General features: G+C 54.3%; 2 protein-coding genes across 6 annotated transcripts in view; one reads left to right on the plus strand and one right to left on the minus strand.

Annotated features, from left to right (window-relative positions):
• Window positions 1–6,008, plus strand: part of LOC122382678 — a 42,368-nt gene extending 36,360 nt beyond the window's left edge. For 2 of the 3 annotated variants that reach the window (XM_043368337.1, XM_043368336.1), the window contains exons 4-8: window positions 222–485; window positions 2,202–2,427; window positions 2,649–3,013; window positions 3,375–3,598; window positions 4,428–6,008. In XM_043368337.1, the coding sequence (XP_043224272.1) occupies window positions 222–485; window positions 2,202–2,427; window positions 2,649–3,013; window positions 3,375–3,598; window positions 4,428–4,866 (1,518 nt within the window). In that variant the 3' untranslated portion in view covers window positions 4,867–6,008. Of the gene's footprint in view, window positions 1–221; window positions 486–2,201; window positions 2,428–2,648; window positions 3,014–3,374; window positions 3,599–3,933; window positions 4,083–4,427 lie in introns of those variants that run through there. The other variant, XM_043368338.1, reaches the window with a different exon arrangement.
• Window positions 6,009–6,583: 575 nt separating this feature from the next.
• LOC122382654 (WD repeat-containing protein 18-like) lies at window positions 6,584–10,758 on the minus strand. 3 transcript variants are annotated; one of them, XM_043368286.1, is made up of 2 exons: window positions 10,445–10,758; window positions 6,584–8,337 (listed from the first exon to the last, which is right to left on the minus strand). In XM_043368286.1, exon 2 carries the CDS (start codon window positions 8,259–8,261, stop codon window positions 7,038–7,040), a length of 1,224 nt encoding a protein of 407 aa, XP_043224221.1. In that variant the 5' UTR covers window positions 8,262–8,337; window positions 10,445–10,758; the 3' UTR covers window positions 6,584–7,037. The 3 variants fall into 3 exon arrangements, with proteins under 3 accessions (XP_043224221.1, XP_043224222.1, XP_043224223.1); XM_043368287.1 differs by lacking the exon at window positions 10,445–10,758 and adding an exon at window positions 10,264–10,434; XM_043368288.1 differs by lacking the exon at window positions 10,445–10,758 and adding an exon at window positions 9,971–10,215.
• Between the last annotated feature and the right edge of the window lie 289 nt (window positions 10,759–11,047).

An 11,047-nucleotide genomic window follows, 5' to 3' on the forward strand; every position in this document is an offset into this window, starting at 1 on the left:
CCTTTCTACGTCTTTTGTTTGTGTAGGTCTAATAGCGCGCTGTAAAGTGACGGAGTGGCTAGACGGAGGCTTTGGTTGGACTCATCAGGGTGACACTCCGGCTTACGCCGGAGTTTTGACGGCCGAGGGCGCTCACAGTGATGATCAGTGTGCCGTGCCATGGTGCGTGCGTGTGTGTGCGTATGAGGTCTGACGCCGGCCTCCGGTGCCCGCGTCCCCAGGAGCAGCTGCCCTCGCTGATCCGCACCGCCGAGACGCTGAAGGTGAAGGGCCTGGCTGAGGTGAGCACCGGCTCGGAGGGCCAGGCGCCGCCGGTGCCGCAGGGCCCGCCCGTGCAGCCGCCGCAGCCGGCGCCGCCGCAGCCGCAGCCACCCCAGCCGCACCCGCAGTTCGCGCAGCACCCGGCCGGCGCCGCCGTGCCCCAGTCGATCCCGCTCTCGATGGTGGCGCCAACTATAGCCGACTCGTCCGAACTACAGAAGCAGGTCAGTGCCGCGCCGCCGCCGGCCCCAACAGGACGGGATGCGACGCGCTTTTTGTGGTGTTTGGAACGTCTGAATCGAGCCCGATCGCCCTCCATACATGGCCATGGCCCCGGCCGCCATGTGACGCTCCTTGTGGGTCGGGTCAGACCACGGGGTGCGGAAAAACAAGGCATAAAAGTGTTCCACGCCAACCATTGCGGGAGGCCGCCAACCTGATATGATGCGATGGCAGTCTACACTTTAGATGTGAACCGTCAATCCTAGGCTAAAAAAAAAAAATGAGCAACCTTAAGGCCACTGAACAAGGCCTATCATTATAGTCGGGACCGTGGATTCGGATTCGGAGTTATTCGGAGTCGATAGTTCAGCCTTGAACATGAGTCGGTGTCTCCAAAATCTTACGTACTCCGACTCGGAAGTCAGAGTTAATATTGCATGGAGCAAAATATTGCTGTACGCCTGTTTGCTTGGAGATATTGCGTTCCTTCACCCTTCAAAGACATATTTTGTCGACGCTAATACCATGCTCCTGTTTTGGACGAGCACTTTGAGCGTAAACAGAAGACTAGGGCTGGGCCAGAACCTGCTTCTAGTTCACTTTGTTATTTATAAAGTATATTTGCAATGTAAGGTCTTTGGGCGTACAAGGGATTGTTTTAGGCAACTGACAAGAGAAAAAGCATCTTCGACGTGAACGTAACTATCATGATGTGGATTTAAAGAGATGCCCTTAGTCGGAAATGGAGTGGGAGCTGGGTCGATTTTTAGAAGCCGGAGTCTGAGTGCGAGTCGGAGTCACCGAAAATCCATCGACTCGGCAGCCTTGAATGATTGTGTTCCCATACCTGAGACGGCGCTACTCGATAAAATGGCGCACTTCGCTGTGTTAAAAGCTTTGCTCTCTGCCTGTCTTGCATCCGCTCGATGCCTCTTAGCTTTATTTAGTTTGGATCGTGACTGGAAGCTGAAAATACGAAGGTAAAAAGAAAATGCATCAGTCATATTGGCTGTAGGTGGCCACAAGGCACGGTGCTATTGATCTCGGCAGCGGTTTATTTTATTTTGTTTATCAAATGGTCGGCGGGGATGCCACAGTTTTTATGAAAAATAGTTGATATGTAGGAGGCTGGGTAGTGGATGCTGGGTAGGCCAGCCGCGGGCTGCGGCCGTCGCCATATTGTGCGGGAAACCCGTGTGGAAATTGCTAAGGACGCGTTGCTATAATGTACGCAGATGAGTAAACAGACTGTGTTCATTTGGATAGTTTCCCCTGGTCGGAGGTACCCCAGCTCTGGCGGTGTTTACTCTGTGCGCGCCCGCCGCCGAGAGTCTCGTCCTGCTCAGATCTGTCCGGCATGCTGCCGGAATTCTCGTCGGGCGATGTATGGCCGACGAGAATCAGGTCCTGAGCAGTGGGCCTCACCAGCCAGCCAATCGCGAATAAAATTGACTTTTATTTGAATAGAATTTTCGCGTGGCTTAGAACGCCACATTGCTAGCAGCTTAAGCGCAGGCGAATAAGCCCTTATCCGGCTGCCGCATTGTTTGATTAGTTTGCTATATTTGGTTATATATTTATTCTTTGGTCATTTAGGTATAACATTACAGTGTCATAACATTTTGCTGCTGTTAGTGTACGCAGTGGGTTGGTCGCTGGCGTGTTGTGCTTCTAAGAGTGCTGCTCGATCCTTGACTGTTTGTCTGTGTGCTGGCTAGGTGCGGCAGCGGGCCATCGTGCCGCAGCCCATGATGGCCATGATCGGCTCGCCGCTGGCCATGCCCAAGACCTGGGGCGGCCAGATGCTGGAGACGCGGCCGGCGCCCGACTTCAACCCCGTCATCTCGTGCGTGGCCGGCAACGCTGGTCTGGACGACGGCAACAGCAACGGCGGCGCGTCCAGCGGCGGCTCCAGCGGCCGCGGCGAGCACAAGGAGGTGCCCGGTGAGTGGTCGCCCAGCGACCGACGGCCGCGGCCGAGCGGGGCCCCGCGCCGCGAGATACCGACCGGCCGCGCCGCCTATGTCGTTCCTATTTGGTCTCAAAGACTGCAGGCTGAAAATGTACCGCACTGCAGCTGGCCGTTGACGGCTCTGAATTCGCCCGTGACCGCTGTCCAGTCCCTGCTCATCTGACCGGCGCTTCCCACATTGTGCGCGTTACAGAAGGCTTCGAGAACATTCCCAAGCTGGAGGAGTTTATGCTCACCTCGCCGATCAAGGACAGCTTCTGGAAACAGGACACGACCAAGTACGTGCTGATGTCGATCCGCGACCGCAAGATCGACCTGAAGACGGGCGCCGAGCTGCTGGGCGTGTCGTACAACACCATCTACGGGCGCTACCGGGAGGCGCACGGCCTGCTCTCGGACTCGCCGATGGCGCGCGCCCAGGCGCAGGGCGCGGCCGCCGCCGCCGCGCAGAGCACGCCGCCGACCGGGGCGCCCGCCGCCGGCGAGCAGCAGCTGGTCGGCACGCCGGCCACGCCCGTCAAGGGCCGCGCCGGCGGCGACGCCCGCCTCTCCGAGAAGGTGAGCTGGCCGGGGGCAAACTGAGGTTCTGGGAGTGTATCCAATAACCGGAATGTGTTGTCTGGCTGCTGCTGCTGCTGCAATGTTGTCACTATGGTTTCATGTGTGACTGAGACAAGTGAAAGTAATCTGAGCGGTGCTTGAGCGGTGCACGCTATATTTTGCTAGGATGGACGAAATTCTGTATCTGTTGTCAGTTCTTAATCTGGTGGGCCTTGTGAACGCGAAAAACTTCACATCTCTTCAACTCTCCCCGACAGGACTTTTCAGCGCCTTCCTGCACTGCCCGGCCAACGGGCCGAGCCGTTCATTCCGACCTGACCTGACCTGACGTTTGCTCGTGTTTGCGTGTGTTCTGCAGGCGTCCGAGTTCGGTAACATTGTGCAGATGAACGAGTACGTCAACAGCGGCGGCTCGCGGCCCTCGTTCTGGGAGCTGGACGCCACTAAGTCCGTGATGGAGGCCATCCGAGACAAGTCGATCGAGATGAAGTTCGGCGCAGAGCTGCTGGGCGTGTCGTACGGCACGCTGTACGGCCGCTACCGCGAAAACTACGGCTATCTCAAGGCCAACTGGAAACAGAGGTGAGTGCCGCCGCGGACTGTGGTCGCCTGTTAACCTTCAGTGCTAGAATCCCAGATTGATTCCTTTGGGTTTTATATGATGGACCTGTCGATTTTGATGCTGAATAACGCCAGCCCATGATTGTTTAAACGCTAGCCCATAATTGTTTTTTATGTTCCTTTCTTTTTGGATCCATGTTTTCGACCAGGCTACCGGTCTTGCTTTTTTAAACAGAAATATTTATGATACCCTGAATCCTCTTCATTCATGCACGCCGTCTCAGATAATTTTAACGTGGTATGTTTGAATGATTGAGTCAGTGGAGGCTACATACCATCAATCTCTCCTCTTTCAGTTCCAATTCCTCGAGCCCAGCCCAGTCTCCTGTACCTTCTCCTCCATCGAGCCCCGAACCAGCGAGTGAGCAGCCGGCGACCACGATCGACCAGCGCTGACAGCCGGTAGATAACCTGGGGAGCTACTTCCATCCCACGGCCATATTACCCCTCCTACGATATGAGGTTATGCCAAACTTTCGCGAGAGTTAATTAAAGAAGCCTCCCAACCTAAGAGTTATGGGATCTAAATACTGGTTAAGCAAGTCCTGAGATCTCTGTCCTTTGTCGCTGTGTTGATAAGAGGGTCTTTGGGCCTTTTTATGTTGCTGGCTGATCTTGAAAGTCTATTTGCGTAGTGCTATAAATCATGTAAATGTAATAAACGTTTCCTTCAGGACGTATTTTGCGCGGACATTATTTTGCCATTTGCTGCATTTCGCCCGTGCCTGTCGTGTAGCCGGCCACACGTTAGCCCACGCCGCCCCCTGACTGTGTGTCGCTCTGCACACAGCCGCCGCATCGGCGCCGGTAGTCTGTGGGAGGAGCCGCAGACCATGGAGCTGCTGCGGCGCGTCAACGGCGGCGAGGTCTCCATCAACGAGGCGGCCGAGAAGCTCGGCGTCGACTACTACGTGCTGCAGTACCAGCTGAACCTGATGGACATGCACGGCGCCGTCAACAGCTCGTCGGTGGCCAGCACGGGGCTGGAGGACGGGCCGCCGTCCGGCCTGCTCACCAAGCGGCCCAGCCTGGACGCCCCCGCCGCCGAGCCCAGTGACAAGCGCGCGCGGGTCGAGAACGGCAGCGGCGACTCGACGCCGGCCGAGGCGGAGCCGGCGGCGGCCGAGCAGCCGGCGGCGGCGCCGGCCGGCACCGAGCCGCCGCCGCCGGCCGGCCAGGACGCCGCCACGGCGCCGGCCAACGGCAGCTCAGAGGCCGGCGCCGAGTAGGCCGCCCGCCGCCGCGCCACACGGCCCAGGCGCCCCAACATATTCCACTTTGGTACACGTTTTTAAGATAGCTTGGTATATTTTTATGTTGCTTCCAGTCTCGGTAGGAATGGAGGGCTGCCTCCCCGGGCTTTTGATCGCCGTTTATTTGACACGCGTGTTGCTGGTGGACTGGAGAGACTGGAGAGAGGTTGGCCGAAAGTCGGCCCGCGGATCCGACGCGGAACGATAACCGATTGTACATAGGCATTCGGACGCTATCACCTTTTGTACATAGAACTGCACGCCCGCTTCTACCGCCATGCACCTGTGACTGGGATTGTGTGGGCGAGGGTGGGCGGTGTCTGTCGTCGGCACGTACCGCGACTGGCAGACACTGCCAGAGGCGGGTGGACGGGCGGGCGGACGGGCGCGGCGCCGGCGACCTGCCAGCCGCCGCCGTCAGACCCCTAGTGCCTTACTGTCGTGTCTTGGGCCACGGAGGCCGCCGGCGGGCCGGCCGGCCGGCCGCCTCCCGTCCGCCCGCCCGGGCCGGCCGCCGCCGCCCCTCGACCGGCCGGCGAGGGGGCGGCGGCCCGCCTCTGTCCGCCTCGCCCCCTGTATTTATATTCACAATTCTACTCTGTCAAACAGTATTAATGTCGATCGGTGCGTTAAGGTTCGTTGGGCTAGCTGTTCTCGCGTACACTGTTATTCTGGCTGTCCGGCCTCTAGGTAGACGTCTGATATTTTGGTTGAGTTCACTCGGCCGCGCGTCGTCCACAAAGCCGAGCAGTTCGTTATTTACACCCGTATATACTCCTGATTGCTTTCAAACGAACCACCGGCCTTTGTTTTGTACGATCCATGTGTGGCGGCGGTCTGTGTTTGGTGTGTGACCGGCCGCTGAGGGCCGAGAACCTGTTGTACAGTGTTGTGTTCGGCGGTAGCCCGGACCGGCGGGCCTTCTCCCGGGTCCGGCGCAGTGAGCGTGTGGGAAACTTTGTGACTGTGGTGAGAGCGTGCGTGAGATGGACTGGGAGAAGTGAGCGGAGGCCTCGATCAAATCGTGCACGGCTCTGCGCGCACCGCCGGCCGCCGGTTGGCTCGGCGATACCCACGGTCGACCTAAGTTAAGTATGAAATACATGACGGTATCTATAGATGGTGTCTGGTCGGGCACACTATGCTTGTCGGGGATTGGGACAGGGAAAGGGTCGTCTGTTTCCTCCCCTCCTCCCTCGAAATGCGCCGCTATCGCGTTAGGGTGGAGGGAGCGGGGAGTAGGTCACTGTTTTCGCTGACACTGAAGTCATTTGCGTTATTTTTGTGCTAAGAGGAACTACGAGCCGCTCGGCACTGCCGGCTAATGAGTTCGTGGGCTGGACGTCAGCAGGGACGGGTCTAAATAGTGTACTTCTGCGGAACTAAACTAACAGGAATGTGCTGGTCAAGGGCTGTCCAGGAACTATCAAAAACAGTTGCAACGCGTCATCCGCAGTTGCGTTTAGCGGAAACAATCTATGACTGCATCGTTGACCAGTAAAACCGTTGCTTGCTATTCACAGCAGCTACAAATTCAAAACAGTGATTTTGAGGGTCGACATCTTCTCTACGGTCTATATCAACGGTAGTTCATCGGTTGAAATAAGCAGTTTTTTCGTTAAATACCGACCATTTTGGTTGACGGGTCGGTGATGGTCTGATGATAGCGGTCGACATTACATGGCAGACGCCATTCTGTTGAGTGTGGTCGAAAAGGACCTGACATTTATTTAACGTCAAAGCGAGTCAGCGCATACACGTCATAAGATTTTATACACGTAGAAGACGTACACTCCCCGGGCGATAAGCTCCTTGGGATGGACAACATTTGCAGTCACGTCTCTTTTGCAAGAAGCGCGTGATGTATCGCACCGCACAGTTGAGTTATTCAACCTCCTTGGATGCTGGCTTCGAACGTCATCAATCATGGATGCTTCCAAGAAACATGGAAAGAACACCTCCAAAAGTCTGGTTCCTCCAGCCAGCAGCCTTCGCTGGAACACGCTCAGGAACACCGGAATGATGGACAGCACAACATGCCTCCAGCAGCATCGTTGGAGTGACAGAGTCACTGGACTTTGGCGCCGCACCGATCAAAAACCCGTCCCACAAACACTGCACGCTGTATCGTCTAGCGTTCGGGACGGCTACACCTTCATCACCTTGTCCACCATGAACTGGTACATGCTCGCGTTGACGTCCTCGCAGGCGGCGATCTGTCTGCGCAGCTGTTCGATGGTGTCGTCCCGGTCAGCTCGGCCGCCGTCATCCTCACCGTCGGCGGGCGACTCCAGCAGTGCCGGACGGTCGCGCAGCACCAGCTCCAGCTCCAGCGGCCCCGAGTCCGGCTGGGCGCGCTGCAGCTGGCCCACGTGCAGCGGCGGCGGCGCGGCGCCGGCGTCTCGCAGCGCGGCCGGCCACCCGACCAGCGCCACGTTGGTGACGGCGCCGCGCTGCGGCAGCGTGCGCACACACTGGCCGCTGGCCACGTGCCACAGCCGCACAGTCTGGTCGTCCGAGCCCGACACGAGCGTGCGGCCGTCACGCGTCACGGCCAGGCACGTGACGCGGCCCGTGTGGCCCGTCAGTGCCGCCGCCGCTGCTGTCGGCACGTGCTGCTCCAGCGAGCGCGGCGGCTCGGTCAGCGAGAACGAGAGCACGGCGCCGCCGGCGGTGCCACAGAACACACGTGTCTCGGCCGGTCCGAGCGCCACCGAAGTCAGGCCGACATCGAACGATACGGAGAGCAGCAGCTCGCCGCTCGACAGCTGGTACACCTTGCACGTCTGGTCCCGAGAGCAGGTGAGCACGCGCGCGCGCGGTCCGCCGCCGCCCACGTGCAGGCCGGTAATGGGCAGCGAGTGGTGGGCCCAGACGTGCAGCGGCTGGCCATGGCGCGCCGACTCCGGGTCCGCGCAGCCGGCCACCGGCCACACGGCCGCCAGACCGTCGTCGGCCGCCGACACAAAGTGCGAGCCGTCGTCAGTGAACCGGAGCGCGGTGACCGTCTGGTAGTGGCGGCTCAGCACCGCCAGCAGCCGGCCGCTCGACAGCTCGTACACGAACACGCGCTCGGCCACGGCCAGCGCCAGCCACGTGGCGGCCGGGTCGGCGGCCAGGGCGGTCACGGGGCCGGGTGTGCTGAGCCGCTGGTGGACGGCGTCGCGGCGCGCCAGCCGCCACAGCTGGACGCCGGGCCGGCCGCGCTCGGCGGCTGCCAGCGAGTGGCCCGCCAGCGAACAGAGGGTGCCGGCAGCGGCGTGGCCGCCGCGGAACGCCGCCACTTGGGTGCCGGTGGCCGGGTCCCAGGCGACCGTGTTGTGCGCCGGCGACTCGGCATCGGCCGTGAGCAGCAGCTCCAGCTGCGACATGACGGGGCGCAGAGGGCGCGGCTCAGAAGGCAGCGGTCCGATCCGTCCTCAGCACCGACTGGCAGCACTCTGAGGGCTGGGAGAGAAGAGAAACTTTATCAGCTGATAAAACATGTCATCTTTCTTTCCAACAACTATTTGCATGAGTTTTGAACAGTTGCTCCCATGTGGAAAAAGACTTACTTAGAGTGTAAGTTACTACATCTTACCAACTCAGTCGGGCACACTGTGGTATTTCCGATCCATTTATGGAAACGTTTCCATTTTTGGAACAATGTTCCAAAAATGGATACGCCGTTTCCAAAAATAGAAACGATCTGTTCCATAAATGGAGACGCTGTGTGCATCGCTACCTTTAAAGCAAACTGGGCATTGATTGGTGCAATTTGGCATGCGCAGGATGCCACCAATCGACAGCCAGCATTCTAGTTTATGTTCCTGTTCTCCGACTTTCCGATCAGAAAACCGAAAGTTGACGAACGAGGCGATGCTTATAACATGTTGACGTGATAAAAAATTCACACGTTTTTCTAATCGAAAATAATAACATTTATGAATGTTTTGAACAAAAAATAACGTTTTTAACAGACTACTGAAAGACTGACCCATTGATTGGAACAACCAGATCACCGGGAACTTCATTTTTTCATTCATTTTCACGCTGCGTTTTCCGGTGTACCAGCGGCCTGGTGGTCGTCAATCTTTGATTAAATCGCATGAAAGTTGTTGCAAAGCCCTATTTGGAGACTTAAGTGGGCATTTTATGATATTTCAAATGTGCTGAGTATGATCGTAGGCTTGGATCAACGTAAATCTCCGTGCAAATACGTAAAAAGCAGGATGGAAATAAGGTCTGCACCGTCGTCACACCAAATACCGTTGTATTCTGACGATGAATTTTTTCATTCTAGCTCATGTGTAACATTGATATTAATTTTATATATTGAAATGATATCTACGCTTTATGTATTGCCCACTTTGGACCACATCTGTCCAGTAGTTTCTGGGAAATCTTAGTTTTAGTTGACTTTTGAATGTGCTCAAGTTGCGGCGCGTAAGGTATTATTATCGATCCCGACGTCCAAGGTAACTGCCGAGAGCCGAGATGCTAAACCAGTCCCAAAACATCAAATTTTTAGTTGCATGTGAATTTTAAGAACACATTTAAGCTAAGTTTGCACACATTTGAACTTCAGCGTTTCTATTTTTGGAACATCGGCGTTTCCATTTTTGGAAACTAAGTCTCCATAAATGGATACGATTCAGGAGCATTTTAAAGACGTGAATTTTAATGCATACGACAGCTTTCCATGCAAGAAGACAAGTGCTTTTGGTGTATCTGAGCTTGTTTTACGCGAAACAGTTGTTATACATCGAATCCAGCCACCCTTGGCAAGAAAATATGAGCGGAGATGTTAGCGTTTCTATTTATGGAACGAGCGTTTCCATTTTTGGAACAGAAGAGTAGTCAAAATTGGAAACGTTTCCAATAATAGAAACGTCTCCATAAATGAATCGGAGATACCACAGTGCGCCCGACTGAACTATTGTGATTTGTGATTTCTTGAAAAGGTTACAAAATGCTCTTCAATCTTCACAGATGAAATTAATGTATGAATGTAAAACAATTCAGCCCTAAAGACTAAGCTACTTGGTTTCATTGACAGTACCTGAGCCCAGTACTAGTACCTGCTGAGTAAAACTCTCACCTTTTAAAGAATGATATTAGATTCATGTATAATTTGAAAGAGCACTTCATTGTGAACATTTATTGGTGTCATCCTTCAAGGAACTAGGAAGGCTTCGTGCGAAAGCAAAGCAGGTTTCGCAAGTTCAATTGAGAGGGAATCAGGACAAGGAGAGTTGGCTACATTGCAAGTAAAATCTATTCAGTCAAGGATATTAAGATAACAGACACATTCAGTCCATGTCCATGAACCCACCACTTGCTACCTAATTGCCAAGCTAGCATACACAATCCTGGGAACGGGGAATCACAAACTTCACATATCAAGATATCTCAGAAACACAAAAAAGATCAGTTAAGTCCCACAAGAAATCTGAGTCTCAGTCTTGTATCCCATGTCACTTAGAGGAGAAAATAAAGGAAAAACAAACAAAAGATCAAAACATCAAAGCAAAAACAATTCATGGCCACTCATTCTTCGCTCCACTGATCTCACCTGACTCGGTTCAGGCTTCAGCATTCAGATAAAAAACTACAAATTTTAAATCTAATTGCTAATACTGTTCAGCAAATGTAAGTCACGACTCATTGAGCCCATTAAAAAATAACTGCATCCGAACCGACATAAAACGACCCACGTGTACTACGCATTCACCGCATTCGCACAAATATTGCATTCCTTTTTCCTCACAATGGATGAAACTTTCTTATATGTATTCTTTTTTCGCTTGTGGGCGCTCTTAGCCACCAACTGTGCAATCAACTACGCTGCTTTAAGTCATCTCTCCAAAAATAAGCAGCAAAAAACGCTTTCAAACATAAATAGCTGCTTCGTGAATGTCATAGCTGCGCAGGTAGCATCTTATCTTTTTTTTAATACGAAGTAGCTAATTTGTAATTGTGAAGTTTACATGTAAGGAATGTTGCAAAATATAACGAATTGCAAGATAATTATGAGTCAAATAAATTTTCTGGGCAGTATAACACAGGTATTTTTGGAAGTTTTTTCAACAAGATTTGCTACAATAGCAGTTGTCGTTGTCCCGGCTGTGTTTTTATCAACCGGGTGCAGATGGGCAGAGAGTAGTAAGACCATCTT

The sequence above is a fragment of the Amphibalanus amphitrite genome, unplaced genomic scaffold (genome assembly GCF_019059575.1).
Source record: "Amphibalanus amphitrite isolate SeventyFive unplaced genomic scaffold, NRLGWU_Aamphi_draft 000144F_arrow, whole genome shotgun sequence".
Lineage (NCBI taxonomy): Eukaryota > Metazoa > Arthropoda > Thecostraca > Balanomorpha > Balanidae > Amphibalanus > Amphibalanus amphitrite.

Excerpts from the sequence above, each read along its gene's own strand:
- LOC122382654 (XM_043368286.1), bottom strand. The coding sequence starts at position 8,261 with ATGTCGCAGCTGGAGCTGCTGCTCACGGCCGATGCCGAGTCGCCGGCG.